General features: G+C 45.1%; 1 protein-coding gene and 1 long non-coding RNA gene across 4 annotated transcripts in view; one reads left to right on the top strand and one right to left on the bottom strand.

Annotated features, from left to right (window-relative positions):
* The window catches only part of ric3a (RIC3 acetylcholine receptor chaperone a), a 105756-nt gene extending 97686 nt beyond the window's left edge, over positions 1-8070 (bottom strand). Inside the window, exon 1 of the mRNA XM_038808112.1 lies at positions 7870-8070. Coding sequence (XP_038664040.1) covers positions 7870-7987 — 118 coding nt within the window. The 5' untranslated portion in view covers positions 7988-8070. The remainder of the gene's footprint in view (positions 1-7869) is intronic.
* Positions 8071-8102: 32 nt separating this feature from the next.
* On the top strand, positions 8103-16380 carry LOC119971868. Of its 3 annotated transcripts, XR_005461932.1 has the most exons (7): positions 8114-8180; positions 8312-8396; positions 10577-10665; positions 11274-11336; positions 13154-13242; positions 14814-14885; positions 16176-16380. It is a non-coding gene; the product is annotated as an uncharacterized LOC119971868 (long non-coding RNA). The 3 variants fall into 3 exon arrangements; XR_005461933.1 differs by lacking the exon at positions 8312-8396 and having other exon boundaries at positions 8103-8180; XR_005461931.1 differs by having other exon boundaries at positions 8120-8396.
* The last annotated feature ends 1151 nt before the right edge of the window (positions 16381-17531 follow it).

The following is a 17531-nucleotide window of genomic DNA, read 5'->3' on the forward strand; positions in this document are numbered from 1 at the left end:
AGTTCCCAAGAGTAGGGGACGAGCGGGTGGAGGGTTTGGGGGCCCCAATTAAGCTGGAGGAGCTAGTGGCGGCATTGGGCAGCATGCAGACAGGGAAAGTGCCGGGGCCGGATGGGTTCCCGGTGGAATTTTACAAGATATTTATAGATCTGCTGGGCCCGCTGCTGGTGAGAACCCTGAATGAGGCTAAGGAGGGGGGGCTCTGCCCCGACGATGTCCAGGGCGATTATTTCTTTGCTCCTGAAGCGGGACATGGACCCCCTTCAGTGCGGTTCCTATCAGCCAATCTCGCTCCTCAACGTAGATGTCAAGTTGTTGGCAAAGGTGCTGTCCAGGAGGGTGGAGGATGTAGCCCCGACGATGATTCATGAGGATCAAACGGGGTTTGTAAAGGGGAGACAATTGAACGCCAACGTGCGGAGGCTCCTGAATATCATGATGATGGCATCGGTGGCTGGAGAGTCAGAAATAGTGGCGTCTATGGATGCGGAGAAAGCTTTTGATAGGGTGGAGTGGAGCTACCTGTGGGAGGTGTTGCGGAGGTTTGGATTTGGCGAAGGGTTCATCAGCTGGGTGAGGCTACTGTACAGCTCCCCGGTGGCGAGTGTAGTGACGAACGGGAGGCGGTCGGAGGACTTTCGGCTCTCCAGAGGGACAAAGCAGGGGTGCCCCCTGTCTCCCCTGCTTTTCGCGTTAGCAATTGAGCCCCTGGCTATGGCACTGAGGGACTCGAAGAGTTGGAGGGGGATTGTGCGGGGGCGGGGGGGGGGGGGGGGGGGGGGGAACACCGGCTGTCAGTATATGCGGATGATCTGCTGTTGTATGTTGCGGACCCGGTTGAGGGGCTGCCAGAGATGCTGAAGATACTCGAGGAGTTTGGGGACTTTTCGGGATATAAGCTCAATGTGGGGAAGAGTGAGTCGTTTGTCCTGCACCCGGGGGGTCGGGAGAGAGAGATAGGGGAACTCCCATTGAAGAGGGCTGAGAAGAGTTTCAGGTATCTGGGGGTCCACGTGGCTAGGACCTGGGGGGCTATGCATAGGCTCAATTTTTCAAGGCTGGTGGGGCAGATGGAGGAGGAGTTCAGGAGGTGGGATGCGCTGCCGCTCTCGCTGGCGGGCAGGGTCCAGTCGGTTAAAATGACGGTGCTCCCGAGGTTTCTGTTCCTTTTCCAGTGCATCCCCATGCTGATCCCGAAGGCTTTCTTCAGAAGGGTCAACAAGTCGATTTTGGGGTTTGTGTGGGCGGGGAAGGCCCCGAGAGTAAGGAGGGTATTTTTGGAGCGAAGAAGGGAGGTCAGGGGCCTGGCGCTGCCCAACCTATGTGGATATTATTGGGCAGCGAATGTGGTGATGATTCGTAGGTGGGTGACGGAAGGGGAGGGTGACGCATGGAAAAGAGTGGAGGCGGCATCCTGTGCAGGCACGAGTCTGGAGGCTTTGGTGACGGCCCCACTCACGCTCCCCCCGGCAAAGTACTCTTCGAGTCCGTTGGTGGTAATGTCCCTTAAAATTTGGGGACAGTGGAGGCGGTATAGGGGGGGAAGTGAAGGCCTCGGTTTGGGCCCTGATACGAGGCAATCATCGTTTTGCGCCAGGGAGAATGGATGGGGGATTTGGGAGCTGGCACAGGGCGGGCATCAGACAGTTTGGGGACCTCTTCCTGGATGGAAAATTCGCGACTATGGAGGAGCTGGTGGGGAAGTGGAACCTCCCCCCTGGGAACGCCTTTAGGTACTTGCAGGTCAGGGACTTTGTTAAGAAGCAGGTGGCGGAGTTCCCGCGGCTGCCGCCGAGGGGGGTGCAGGATAGGGTGCTTTCGGGGACGTGGGTCGGGGAAGGGAAGATCTCGGGTATCTACCAGCTGATGCAGGAGGAAGAGGAGGCCTCAGTAGATGAGCTCAAAGTGAAATGGGAGGAAGAGCTAGGGGAAGAGATTGAGGATGGGATGTGGTTGGACACCCTGGAAAGGGTGAATTCTTCCTCCTCTTGCGAGCGGCTCAGCCTAATCCAGCTGAAGGTGCTGCACAGGGCTCATATGATGGGGGCTAGGATGAGTCGGTTTTTCGGAGGGGAGGACACGTGTGGAAGGTGCTTGGGCGGCCCAGCAAACCACACCCATATGTTTTGGGCATGTCCGGCCCTGGAGGGGCTTTGGAAGGGGGTGGCGGGGATTTTGGCGGAAGTGGTTGGGTCCAGTCAGGCCGGGCTGGGGGCTCCCGGTCTTTGGAGTAGCTTCGGAGCCAGGAGTGCAGGAGGCGAGAGAGGCCGGCATTCTGGCCTTTGCGTCTCTAGTAGCCCGGTGTAGGATTCTGTTGCAGTGGAGAGATGCGCGGCCCCCTAGTCCGGAGACCTGGGTCAACGACATGGCCGGGTTCATTAAGTTGGAGAGGATGAAATTTGCCCCGAGGGGGTCAGTACGAGGGTTCTTTCGGCGGTGGTAGCCCTTTCTCGATTTCCTGGCGAAGGGGTAGAGAGAGATCAGTCTCTGCAGCAACCTGGGGGGGGGGGTCGTTCTGTTCTTTTTTGTATAACCATTTGCTATTTGTTACTATTTATTTTGGGGGGGGTGAGTTCTGCTCTAACTTCGGTGTGGAAGCACGATATGTACGGTTTAATTTGCGGGAAAAATTTGTTATTGTTATTAGAAAACTTGAATAAATTTTTTTTTTAAATAAGACCATGGCTGATCTAGTGGTGGCCTTAACTCCACTTTCCTCCTGGACTCCATTGTCAATCAACATTCAGTCTATCTCAGCCTTGGATATATTGAATTACCTAGCCTGGCATTATGTTTTTGTTAATTTTGGATGAGTCTCTGATTCAATATCAGTTGCCTTGGGATTTCCAGCATGCTTACCTCTTACTTTACTGTAAATACTGGTGCAAAGCAATTATTCAACATGTCTGCCTTTTCCTTATTTTCATTGACAATATGACAATCAGTTTTCAAGGCACTCCGATTGCTCCTAACAATTCTCTATCCAAATATAATTGTGAACAATTGTGTTGATTTTGATACCCCTTCGTTTCATACCCCTTTTATGGCTCAACCGCCATTTCATCACCCTTTGCTGTTTTTTCTTTCCTATTGGCCTGGATCCATATTTTTTTATGTATACCATTTATTTTATTTTGATGTTACTTCTTAGCAAAAAAACAAGAGCCAACTAACGAAGGCAAGTACAGCGCTTGCGTCTTTAATAATCTTTGTCACAAGTAGGGTTACATTAACACTGCAATGAAGTTACTGTGAAAAGCCCCTAGTCGCCACATTCCAGTGCCTGTTTGGGTACACAAGAGGGAGAATTCAGAATGTCCAAATTACCTAATAGCCGTCTTTCGGGACTTGTGGGAGGAAACCAGAGCAAACTCAGACACAGGGAGCACATGCAAACTCCGCACAGACAGTGACCCAGCCAAGAATCGAACCTGGGACCCTGGTGCTGTGAAGCCATAGTGCTAACCACTATGCTACCGTGCTGCCCGTGAGGGGATCTAAGGGGATATAAACTCGTTCTGTATCACATTACATCTTTTTTCAAACATTCCACATTGATCTTCTTTTGTTTTACCCATTAAAGTACTTACTCACTTTACTATGGACAGTCTATTTCTATTGAAGTCACTCTGGCCTAAATCTAGAATCTGTTGCTGGTTCACATTTCTCCTTATCAAATATTACAATCATATTATGTTCATTATTAGATAAATGCTCATGCTTCATCAGGCTATTAACTAAGTCTGGCTCATTGCTCATGAACAAATCTAATATGCCATACTCCCATCGGTTCTAGGACAGAGCATTGCAAGAAACTGTCCCTAATATGCAAGAAATACACTATCTTTGACATGTACTAGTTCACTCGTTCCCTTGTTTTACCCACTCTGCCTTTACTGCATGCTTGTCTAATCTCTGCATTTTAGCTGCCTGGGAACCTAGATACAACTTCTGCAATCGCAAATATTTTCCAGTTTCTTAATTCAAGCCATAAATTCTCCACTACCTGCTCAACTCTTTAAAATATACCCCTACCAATGAAGTGATTTTCATCTTGACATCATTTGGAGGCAAGAGGTCCCTTTCCACATGTATGCTGACAATGGACAGATCAAAATTTCTATCACTCCCCTTGATCTCTTTGCTACTATCAGACTGTCTGACATTAGGTTGTGGAGGAGTTAAAATTTGTTCCAATTAAAAATCAGCAATACTAAAGCCAACTTTTCAGCTTTTGCTACAGATGCTGGTTCTACTTGACCGATTCCATTCGAATGACTGATCATTTATTTGGTGTGCAAAATCGTGGCACCCTGTTCGACAGCTGAACTGTAAACTCCACAATCTAACATTGACCAAATCTACTGACGCCCACAGCAATATCCCAACCCCTCTTTGCTCATATGTCACTCCTATTGCTGCCAACGCCTTTGGGCCAGATTCTCCGATTCTGAGGCTAAGTGCGGAGGATCTGTGGCGTTTTGCGCGGAAAAAAGTAGCGCAGCCCCCTCACCAATGCTGCGACCGGTGTGGAGCTAGCAGCCAGGCCATGTAAAACTCCTGGCCTCCACGAAATAAACGGCCAGAGAATGGCCGGGTCCGTGGCTGTGCATGCACACGACGACCTGCAGCAGTCGCACCGTAAAACATGGCGCCAGCCGTGCGTGGACCCGACCTGCCTGATACGATTACGAAATCGGTGTCGGAGAACGGAGAATCTTGCCCAGAATCCATGCTTTTGTCAACTCTTAAGTTAGACTTCCCCAACAGTTGTGTGCTGGTCTCACAGGGTTGCCTTCCATAAGAACTGATGGCAGCCTTCCATCTTAAGACCATGATGGTTAAATCTGTATTAAACATTGCCCTGGCATTTACTGCAGAAGAACGTAGGCTGAGAAGGTTCACAATTCAGTTGTCAGTATCAATGCCTGCCAGCTTCATATCTTACTTGCAGGGATCTTTGTAGCAGAACTCAGGAGGTTGTGACCTAAAGCTGACCATACAGGCGGCCATTGGGTATATAGCTGCCCATCTAATGAACATAGCTGAGTCAGCACAGACATCATTGGCTTAGCAAGGAGTGTACACCGATGGAATTTGCATGTTCCAAGGCTTCTGAATTGGTGACCTTGTCTTGTCAAAATATGCAAGGTTATGGTTGTGACAGCGAAGTGGGGAAACTATTCAGCCATTTCTCCTGCCCAGCATATGTTGTCCAGGTCTCAGCACTGTAAGACGAATGCGCTGAGGTTACATTCTTGGAAGACTCGCTGTTTGGTGTTCTCAGTTAGGTGTTAACACTCTCTCTTACTCAGATTGAACGTAACAGCGGCAGCTTTTGCAATGCAGGAGTTGATTTCAGCATCACGTCATGGAATGCAAATGTTGTGGAGCCTAGATACGTGAAGCTAGAAACAAACTTCAGTGTCACATTGTCCATGCTGATAGGTGGCAGTATGACAACATCCTGGAGCATGACAATCGTCTTCCTGATGCCAATCATCAAACCAAACTATTTATAGGCATGAGGGCAGGGCGTCTGTTCATTTTCCGCTGGAGGGATCCTTGGTATGGAATGCTAATGCAGCATTGTCAGTGTAGACTAAATCTCTGATGAAGACTTAGTACATCTTTTGTCTTGGATCACAGGTGTGCACAGCCAAACTGCTTTCGGTCAATTCTGATAGGGAAATATAAACCCTCTGGAGATGACCTGAAGGCATATGACAGCAAAAAGTGTGCAACAAGTATCAGTGTCAGAACACCAACCTGTTTGACCCCAGTGCAGATCTCGGTGGACTCCAAACTTGCCCCATCACAGCTGACCCTACCAACCATGGCGTCATGAAAAGAGATCACATTGAGCAGCTTCAGCAGGCAGCTCACTTTCTTGCTTAAATAGACTGCCTCTGCTCACATGGTCAAATGCTAAGGTAAGATCATTGAAGACAGATATACTGGTTTCCTTTATTCATTGCATTTCTCTTGCAGCTGCCAGACTGAGATGATTATGTCAATTGTAGGCATTTCAGTTCTAAAACCATAGATATAGGGGATAGATGTGTTCAGCCAGGATCTGCCATCTAATAAGAGAAACAGGGGCAAATATTTTCCTACAATGGTCAGCAGAAAGATGGCCCAATCGTTGTTGCAATCACAGCAGTTGTCCCTGTTCTTGTACTAGGTCACAATCTGCGTATTAGGCATATCCTGAGGCACAGCGCCCTTCCTCCAGCAGAGGCACAGAAGTTTGTACAGATGATGCTGGAGGAATGCTGGTCTTCTGTGCTTGATAAGTTCAGGCTCTATGACATCATCACCTGGAGTTTGTTAAACTCCTCCACTGAGCTTGCCACGACAAGCAAGCTTTCGATGGTGTCTCAATCTTCCATAATGACTGTGTTCTCCCGAGAGTGCAATTCAAGATACTGTTCCACCCATCTCTCCAAACTACTTATTGCAGTTAATGGCAACTTCCTCTGGCTGTTTTTAATTAAGTTTGCTGATAGATCAGTTGCCTTTTCAATCCTTCATACGCGGCCCTATAATGTGTCAAAGGACATATGGGCATTCTTGTAAAGCTCTAACAAGCAGTCATTGGCACACCACCTAGCATGAACTCTAGCTCATCCAAAATACAACTGTATCCTGACCTGCACCACTGCACTCATCAGCGGACAGGTAAGTGGAACTGAGTCCACAAAAAGATCAGCTATCAACTTATTGAATGGTGGAGCAGGCTCGAGGGGCCAGATGGCCTACACCTGCTCTTAGTTCCTGTTTGTTCTAACATTCTTCTCCAAATTTATGGATTTAAACTCCTCATCCTCCATGTCTCCCAAAGCATCATCCTATTCTACTTCCTCCTCCAGCATTGTGCTTCCCTTCATCCATTTGGCAATACACTCTGCAAAATACTCCCTTAACTCCTTCCAACTGTGCGCTTTATGTACCTTCCCTAACTCATTCACTTCGAATTCCTTTCTCTCAAGACCTTTAGGATGTAGTTCGATATTAAAGTCGCTATTTGAATGCAAGTTATGGTTTCGCTAAAGGCTGCTCATCTGCAGCTATCACCAGAGGATGACAATACTGCCATTTTTACAGCCTATTACTATAATACGAGTCTCTCAATGTGGACATTCAACCAGCATCTGAGCAGCTTCCTGTCAAAATACTGAAAAATTGTGCACATTTTAAGATGGTATGTACCTTTTGTTTCTGTTTTGAATTGTCCAGTTCAATAACAAGAGCTGCCCGTGTGAGTACTACACAGTAGCTCAAAGGCTGTGGTCGTTTACTTAAATATGTAAACAACCATGGGAGCAGAATTGTTTTTCAAAAACTGATTCTGATTTTACTGAAGCAGCTTTAAAAAAAACTAAAGTGATCAAGTTACTTTTTAACCCAGCATGGCAAACATCAGTGGAAGGGGTGGACACAAAATTGTTGAAGCATAAGTTCCAGGGTGTATGAGGAAAGCAAGGAAGGAGGATAAGAAACTAGGATGAAAACACAAACAAAAAAAGATTGCAGAAATAAACTTTATTGGAGAATCACAACTCTGGAGATGATGATGACAAGAAGTGGATGGTGTTTGTGAAGAGTGGGTGTGGTATGCACAGGAAGGGTATGGGGGGATGGAGGGGAATGGGATGGAGGGGTGTGATGGAGGGGGGGGGTGGTGGAATGGGGGAGGGGGTGGTGGAATGGGGGAGGGGGTGGTGAAATGGGGGGGGGGGTGGTGAAATGGGGGAGGGGGTGGTGAAATGGGGGAGGGGGTGGTGAATGGGGGAGGGGGTGGTGAAATGGGGGAGGGGGTGGTGGGGGAGATGGTCGGTGTCTCTCTCATACCCCAATCATTCTTACCCTCAGACGGCTGAGGCTTGTCCTTTGTCGCTCGGGAAACGAAGACCTTGGCAAAGAGGACGGAGCAGCAGAGCACGATGCAAGAGACCAAGGCCACCGTGTGAGAGCTGGAAGCCATGGCGGCGGACCTCAGGTGAAACCGAATGCCCGCCCTCTTGGGGCTTGCAGGCTGACAGGAACCGGATGAGGCAGTGGCAGGTCACGTGCAGGCTACTTCCGGTCGCCCCGGAAATAAATATTGCCCCGGAAGCAGACGTCGGCCTTTTGGTCGCGGTCTCTCCGCGTGGAAGGTGCTGGCGTGAGCGGCCCAGGTAATGGCGGTTTACTCAAACCTTCCAGCGGCTGCCACCTAAACCCCATTTAATCCCTCCCCCTCCGGTGGAGACCTGGTGATTTTTGGCGCCGTCGTTTCTTTCAGTCTTACCGTTTTAAATCATTGCAGAGTCCCGGTGGACTGTCGAGATGGCGCCGCTGAGGGAGCCGCGTCTCCGCCACATGGCTGAGGCGGGAGGCTGACTGACTGCACGGTAAGAGGTTACAGCCCCGCGGAGCCGGTCAGTCTCCCTTCATTGTTCTTAATTTCCCCCCCCTATAATTTGAACACGAAGGGGACCAAATCTGACCGTTTTCTGTCACAAACGTTGAATTGCCACGAGGGGGATTGGAAATCACGCGAAATTCTTGTTTCGTTCTGAACCAATTACAATTAGACTACTCGCTTGCTTGTTTTCGAAACCGACGTTTCATTTTAAAAGGGAAGTTGAGCACTGGTAATCACTGAGCAGTAAATGATGTTTTATCTCACGATGGTCTACATAGTATTTGCTGCTGAGACCTGCCTCAAGGCATTTGCTGATTGCTGCTCAGGATTTAACCAGACTAGCTGCTACTCTTTTTTTTTTCCGAAATCGATTATCTGGTCATGGCTATTAAAAGGTTTGAAAATGCAATTTTGTTCATTATATTTCACAACCTCCTTTTGAATTTTGCCGTTGCCTCTTGATTGTAAGACCACTGCTAATTCTTCGTGCCCCAGTTGTACTGAAAAATCGACTCGCTGGATTAAGGCAACAACTTGTCCAACAGCAAAACGAAATGGCTGGAGTGATTGAGTCATGTAGGTTGTAAAGTGATAAATCGAGAGGGGAGCTTTAATCCACATTATATGAAAATCGCTTAATGTCACAAGTACGCTTCAAATGAAGTTACTGTGAAATCACCTGTTCAGGAAGGATGGTACGGGAATTGTATTGAATTATATTGCATCTGCCCTGCATATGCTCATTCACAGCCTGTCCAAATCATGTTGAATCATCTGCATACTCCTCACTCTCACCCAACTTTGTATCTCAAATTTGGAGGTACTACATTTACTTCCCTCGTCCAAATCCCTAATATATAATGCGACCGGTTGTGGTCCTAACTCAGATCCCTGTCTGCTAACCAACTTTCTGTCCAAGTCAAGGCACCATCCGCAATGCCATGTGCTTTGACTGAGACCTTGTCGAATGCCTTCTGAAAGTCTAAATAAACCACATTCACTGTTTCTTCCTGGTCAACTACTAGTTATACCTTCAAAGAATTCCAGTAGATTTGTCAAACATGATTTTCCTTTCGTAAATCCATGCTGACTTATCCGATTTATACCACTGCTTTCAGAGTCGAAAGAATTTTGGAAAATGTCCACCAATGGATTTACTGTTTCTGAGACCTTGAGTACTCTTGGAATGAAGATTATCAGGCCCTCGAGATTTATCCTCCTTCGATTTCATTAATTTCCCCAAAACTATATCTCTGCTAATACTGATTTCCTTCAGGTCCTCACTAAAGCTTCTTTCTCAGAACTTTGGTACATTATTCATGTCATCCTTTGAAGACAGAAGCAAAGTACAAATTTAGTTTGTCAACCATTTCATTGTTCCCTGTTATGAATTCTCCTGTTTCTGACTAAGGGGCGGTTAGTTTTTAATTAATCTTTTTCTCTTTTAATACCGATAGAAACTTTTAGTCATTTTATGTTCCCCACTAACTTACTTTCATATACTTTTCCCTTAATTGATCTCTTGATCCACCTTTGCTGAAGTTTAAAGTATTCCCAATTCTCAGGCCTATTGCTAATTTGTATGCAGCTTCTTTGAATATAATACTGTCTTTGGCTACAGTTCCTTTCTACTGGCGCCAAACTTGGGTTTTTATTGTGGGACAGTTCTTTCTGTTTTTGAATTCCTCATGTGCCAGTTACATTAAACAGACCATTAGGCAATTTGAGGCTTATGTCTGAGAAGAATGAGTGTCCAGATAGTAATTAAATCATAATCTACAGTGCCAATAGTAGGAATTGGGGGCAGAAGTAGGCAATTCAGCCTTTTCAGCCTGCTCTACCATTCAAACTGATTGTGGCTGATCTCTTCATGTGACATAAATGTTGCCCCGGAAGGCGATCCTTCCTTTTGCTCTTGCTCCCTCCAGCGTGCAAGATGCTCGAAGCAGCTGCCAAGCAATGGCGGTTCATTCAAACCTTCCAGCAGCTACACCGGTTCCGAGCTTCTGCCATTTAATCCCGGCCCCTTCCCCTGTGCATACTCGATGAGGTGAATGGCCTCCCTTCGGCACTGTGAGGATTCCCTCGCACCCCCGGCGTACACCTGGTGATTTTGGCACCGCCGTTTCCTTAAGTCTTCACATTGCTTGTTTTAAATTATTGCAGCGTCCCAGTGGGTGTGTTGTCGAGATGGTGCCGCTGAGGGAGCCGAGTCTCCGCCACGTGGCTGAGACGGGAAGCTGAGTGACTGCACGGTAAGATGTTACAGCGTGGGGGGCGGGGTCAGTCAGTCTCCAGAGTCCCCCTTCATTACTCCATTCTTAATTTTTTTCCTATATTTTGTGAGCTTGAAGGGGACCAAATCTGAACGTTTTCTGTCACAAATGTTGAGTTGCCACGAGGGGGATTGGAAATCACGAGAAATTAGACTACTCGCTTGATTCCAAAACAGTTTTCATTTTAAAAGGGAAGTTGAGCACTGGTAATCACTGAGCAGTAAATGATGTTTTATCTCACGATGGTCTACATAGCATTTGGTGATGAGACCTGCCTCAAGGCTTTTGCTGATTGCTGCTCAGGATTTAATCAGACTAGCTGCTACATTTTTTCTGAAATCGATTATCTGATCGTGGCTATTAAAAGGTTTGAAAATGCAATTTTGTTCATTATATTTCACAACCTCCTTTTGAATTTTACCGTTGTCTCTTGATTTGTAAGGCGAGTGGTAATTCTTCGTGCCCCAGTTGCATTGGTGCTGTTGAGTCTGATTGTAAAGTTATAACCTACAGTAAAATGCCAAAATAATTTAACAAATAGTTCAAATCTGAATGTTTTTACTGAAAAATCTACACCTTCTCTCCAGGTGGCAGCTTTCAATTTTCATCTTAATCACTGATCTTGGGAAGATCATGGAATCAGGAACCAGGTAAGACCAGTAAATAAAATAAGGATATGTAACTTGGGAGGGACTGAATTAAGGCAACAACTTGTCCAGCAACAGCAAAACAAAATGGGTGGAGCTATTGAGTCAGGAAGATTGTAAAGTGACAAATCAAGAGAGGAACATTCATCCACATACTGCATCTGCCTTGCATATGCTCATTCACAGCCTGTCCAAATCATGTTGAAACATCTTTGCATCCTCTTCACAGCTTAAACTCCCACCCAACTTTGTAACATCTGTAAATTTGGAGGTACTACATTTGCTTCCCTCGTCCAAATCCTTAGTACATAATTGACCAGTTGTGGTCCTAACAAATCCCTTCCTGCCAATCGGAAAGAAGGCCTATTTATTTCAACTCTTTACTTCCTGTCTGCTTACCAACTTTCTGTCCATCTCAAGGCACTATCTGCAATGCCATGTGCTTTAACTCTGAAACCTCGTTTGAAAGCTTTCTGAAAGTCTAAATAAACCGCACTCACTGGTTCTTCCTGGTCAACTCTACTTCAAACAATTCCAGTAGATTTGTCGAACATGATTTTTCTTTCGTTAATCCGTGCTGACTTTGTCCGATTTATACCACTGTTTTCCAAATGCTGTGCTATGAAATCCTTGATACTGGACTCTAGCAACTTCCCTATCAATGTTGGGCTCGCTGGTCTATAGTTCCCTGTTTCTCTCTGCCTCCCTTTTTGAATAGCGGGGTTATATTGGGTACATTCCAATCTGTAGGAACTATTCCAGAGCCGAAAGAATTTCTGAAAATGACCACCAACGGATTTACTATTTCTGAGGCCTTGAGTACTCTGGGATGAAGATTTATCAGGCCCTGGTGTTGTATCCTTCAATCTCACTAATTGCGCCAGAACTATTTCTCTGTTAATACTGATTTCCTTCAGCTTCTCACTAAAGCTTCTTTCTCAGAACTTTGGTACATTATTCATGTCTTCCTTTGAAGACAGAAGCAAAGTACAAATTTAGATCATCAACCATTTCATTGTTTTCTGGTATGAATTCACCCACTTCTGACTGTAAGGGCTGTTAGTTTTTCCATCAATCTTTTTCTCTTTTATACCAATAGAAACGTTTATAGCCATTTTATGTTCCCACTCGCATACTTTCATATTGTATTTTTCCCTTAATCAATCTCTTGATCTACCTTTGCTGAAGTTTAAAGTATTCCCAATCCTCAGGCCTATTGCTAATTTGTATGCAGCTTCTTTGAATCTAATACTGTCTTGTAAGCCATGGTTTGGCCACAGTTCCTTTCTACTCTTGTGCCACACTTGGGTTTTTATTGTGGTACTTTTACAGTTCTTTTTGTTTTTTAATTACTCTCTGTTTTAAGATCAGTGACAGTTACATTTAAGCAGACCAAATGGCAATTTGAGGCTTGGGATGTCTGAGAAGGATGGGTGTCCAGATAGTAATTAAGTAAGAATCTACAGTGCCAATCGTAGGAATTGGGAGCAGAAGTAGGCAATTCAGCCTCTCACGCCTGCTCTACAATTCAATCCGATCGTGTCTGATCTCTTCCTGTGACATAAATGTTGCCCCGGAAGGAGAATCTTGCTCTAAGCGCTGGGTGGAGTGGCCCAGGTGATGGCGGGTCACCCAAACCATCCAGCTCCCAGCTTCCACCATTTAATCTCGCCTGGCGGCCCGGCCCACTCTATGGTGCAGACCTGATTGAGGTGAATGGCCTCCCTTCTGCATTTTGAGGATTCACTCCCCCCATCCTGGTGATTTTGGTGCCGCATTTTCCTTAAAGTCTTCACTTTGCTTGTTTAATATCATTGCAGAGCTCTGGTGGACGTGTTGTCAAGGTGGTGCCGCTGTGGGAGCAGAGTCTCCCCAACCTGGCTAAGGCGGGAGGGAGGCTGACTGCACGGTAAGATGTTACAGCTCTGGGGGGGGGGGGGTCAGTCTCCAGATCCACCCTTCATTCTTCAATGCTCCGTTCTTGATTTTTTTCCTATAATTTCTGAGCTTGAAGGGGACCAAATATGTGCGTTTTCTGTCACAAACATTGAGTTGCCACAGGGAGATTTGTTTCGTTCTGAACCGAATACAAAGAGTACTCGCTTAATTTTGAAACCAGGTTTTCATTTTAAAAGGAAATTTTGAGCACTGGTAATCACTGAGCAGTAAATGATGTTTTATCTCACGATGGTCTACATAGCATTTGGTGATGAGACCTGCCTCAAGGCATTTGCTGATTGCTGCTCAGGATTTAATCAGACTAGCTGCTACGCTATTTTTCTGAAATCGATTATCTGATCGTGGCTATTAAAAGGTTTGAAAATGCAATTTTGTTCATTACATTTCACAACCTCCTTTTGAATTTTACCGTTGCCTCTTGATTTGTAAGACGAGTGGTAATTCTTTGTGCCCCAGTCGCATTGATGCTGTTGTGTCTGACTGGAAAGTTTGAACCTACAGTAAAAATACCAAAATAATTTTACATATGGCTTAAATCTTGACTGCTTTTTTTCTGAAAACTCTGCTCACTCTAGATGGCAGCTTTCAATTTTCATCTAATGTTTGATCTTGGGAAGATCACAGAACTACGCAAGATAAAATTAGATGGCAATCGAATAAGTAAAGGAAATAAGGATATGCAACTTGGGTGGGGGGGAGGAATGAATTAAGGCAACGACTTGTGCAAAAACAGCAAAACAAAATGGGTGGAGCGATTGAGTCAGGAAGATTGTTAAGTGACAGATCGAGCGAGGAACATTCATCCACATATTTGGTTGTGGGGCTGAGACCCAGGCGCAGACTGAGAGCAAACTCTACCCGGCAGTGAACCTGAGTCCTCAGTGCCGTGAGGCATGCAATTCAATATCTTGAGCTTTTTGCATTTCTGTAAAGCTGATACTTGATAGCTTGAAAGTACCTATTGTGATGCTCAAATTACAGTCGTTGAACCCTAATATCTGCTTGCATTCAATCTGTGATGGTTAACGCGATGTAATCGCATCTGTGCTTGTGAGTTGTTTCTGCAAAATTAGATCATATTCAAAGGTACTTGTGCTCATTGATGGATGCTGCTGCATTCTAAATGTTGTTTTTTTCTTAGCTAAACCCCAGGCTTGTGAAGCTTGTTACTGCAGAACCTTTCTAGCTGCAGATTGGCCTTTTTTATCTATATACCCACTGAACCTTATAAAATAACCCAGATGACGAATGTGGTCATCCTTACCTGGGGGGGGGGGGGAGAGAAGAAAAGCAGTGACATAATTGGGGGTAGGGGGGTTATTAATCTTTGAAATCTTTTTAAAATGCAAGAACAGTAAATTTGAGGTGGGTGCTCTCTCCTCCAGCTGTGATTTGGAGTGGGGAGCGGTGGGTCTTTTGGAAGAGTGGGTTAAGACCATGTATATTTATTTTTAAATTTACAAAGCTGTGTTCACGTCAAACATTTTAAAATAAATTATGACATGTTTATCTTCATTTCAGTTAGACATCTTCGCTGGTCTGCACGTTTCTTTTCTGCCAATGAATCTCTGACTTGCAGTGTTCATTTATCAGGTAGGTGTGAGTACAGATGTCTATATTCTATAGTTGATTTTATAGTTCTATAGTTACATTTATATTTATTTGTACTGTTAAGTAGGCAATGACTCCAGACATTGGTAACAGGTTGATCATTGGGATCTACTGGTGCCATCAAATGTAAATTTAGCGTGGCTCTAATGTCTGGTAAATGATTGCTTGTCTGGAGGATCATTTGGTGCTGCTTGTTTGTGGAATTCCAGGTTGTTAATGTATCAGGAGCACCGGGAAGCAAGAATTGGAATTGTTCAAAAATCAAGGGTTTCTGTTCTGTTCATATAATACAAGATTGTTTGAGGCTTTCAAAAAATATTTCCCACTGACATGGCTTCTAGCCACCAGAACCACAGAATTTGTATGGTGCAGAAGGAGGCCATTCAGTCTGCACCGACCCTCTGAAAGGGCACCCTACCTAGCTCCATTCCCCTGCCCTAACCTGTACATCCATGGACGCTAAGGAGCACTTTTAGCATGAGCAATCCATGCACACCTTTGGACTGGGAGGAAACCAGTGTAGAAAGTGTAAGCTTGTGATGCAGCAGTGCTAACCACTGGTGACTGCCATAAATTAAGTGTCCTATTCAGGAGTTTATGCCTAGGCTGCAGAACCTACTTCCGCGGTAGGTGTAGAGGGAGCTGTTTGTATTTATACTGGTTGCAGTTGACTTTGTCTAAGTGTACATTAGTTATATACTCCCATCACATTCAGCTCATCTAGCCCAGAGTTAAAATGATGTTTATACTCATGACGGTCTTCATAATGACTTTGTGATGAAATTGCTTTTTAGCATTGACTGATTACTCTGGGGGAAAAAGATGAAGCAAGTGATTGGTTACAGGGCAAGCGAGAAACTCTTTAAAACCAATTTTAATTCTTTCATTTAGGCACACTGGCCATCTTAGCATTTGTGATAGAGCTCCTCAATAGAATGAGTAGAAGACTCAACTTGTGTAGTATTATGTCTGAACAGTCAATATGTAAGATATTTTGTTGAAACATGCCCAAAGTTCTTTCCTACCTGTTTGGGCAGTCAGAGCCAGATCAGCTTAATCACCTACCCTATTTGGCTGCAATGTTATGGTGGAAGGTACAAATTCCATTTCCTGCAGTTCTCCTCCCAAAGATTTATCATAGGTTGCTGCTTACAAGAGACTATTGCTTATGCAGAAAAGTAATAATTGTGTGCTTTTTCATGTGGTGGCAGAATGTCATTTGAGCCAATGTCGTAAATAGACATTCCGGGGTTGACATATTTTCTTTTCCAGGTGCACCTAAAATGGAGTAAACAGCTTTGAAGAGATGCTTTAGACAAAAGGACCTTGTGCAAAGATCTGAATGAATTTCCAACACATTCCAAAGACTGGGATCCCATTTATGGCTTGTGAATGTGCTGCAAGCCATTGTTAAATTCCCCTTTTAAAGGATGTAGAATGATGTCAAATAAAGTTATTTATTATTTTAAAATTCTCATATTTTCTCAATTCGGTATGTTTCTTTGTGACTTAATCGATTTTGACCGACGACTGGATGCATACTTATTGGGTTTAGGCAATAGATCAGTTGTCTGCTTTTGTTCCATATCTACCTTTTGGTTGCACTGTGCTGAGTCATCTGCTTCATCAATGATCTTCCCTCCATTGTACAGTTAGTGATGGTGTTTGTTATTGCAGTGTTCAATTACATACTCTGCTAATGAAGCAACATGTGTCCACAGGCAGCAAGTCCTGGACGAGCAGGTTGTGCTGATTAGTGACTAGCAATATTCATGCTACAATGTCCGGTAATCACTCGGCAAGAGTTTAGCCACCTTCCTGTAGTATTCAAACCATTAAAATAACTGAATCCCCCACCAAAATCCTGGGAGTTACCAGAACATAAATACTGTGGTTGAGAGCATTCAAAAGCTAGATATTGTGATTCCCAAAACATTTCTGCCATCTACACGGCACAAATTGGTGTTATTGCAGTATTCTATAGCTATTAAAATGGGAGTGGTAATGTGCAAAATGGAATACCATTTGTAGCCATCTAAAATGGCCACCTGCAAAGGACCATGGGACTTGTGTTCAGCTTGGACACAGACAGGTACACAGCCTCTGTATTGTGCAAAGAAGCCAGACCTGACTGAAACTTGTATCCATTAAGAGTCAATCGCCATTTCCCCCAAGACAACAGTGTTTGAATCAAGAAGTTACAACAGACTAACTCCTGCTACTTCCCCTTATTTGGAAAGGCCTACATGTCTTAGACAATGATAGCTAGGATCTGCCCAGCCACCAAGGTATCTGCCCCCTAATTGGCTAGTATCAATGAGGGTGATCGAAACCCTATCGATCCGTTGGAGCTGGAGATAGGACTGCCCAAAAGGGCACGAAAGAGGATAAGGCACTAGGGCTCAGCCTCTTTTGGACCAGCCTGTGTGTGACCAACTGCAGCATACATGCTAAATTGCCCGTAGTGCCCTTAAAAAGTAAGATTTAAGGGGGGGGGGGGGGGGGGTTGTTGGGTTATGGGTATAGGGTGGATACGTGGGTTTGAGTAGGGTGATCATGGCTCGGCACAACATCAAGGGCCTGTTCTGTCCTGTACTGTTCTATGTTCTATATCAACTAGCCAAGTAC

The sequence above is a fragment of the Scyliorhinus canicula genome, chromosome 9 (assembly GCF_902713615.1).
Source record: "Scyliorhinus canicula chromosome 9, sScyCan1.1, whole genome shotgun sequence".
Lineage (NCBI taxonomy): Eukaryota > Metazoa > Chordata > Chondrichthyes > Carcharhiniformes > Scyliorhinidae > Scyliorhinus > Scyliorhinus canicula.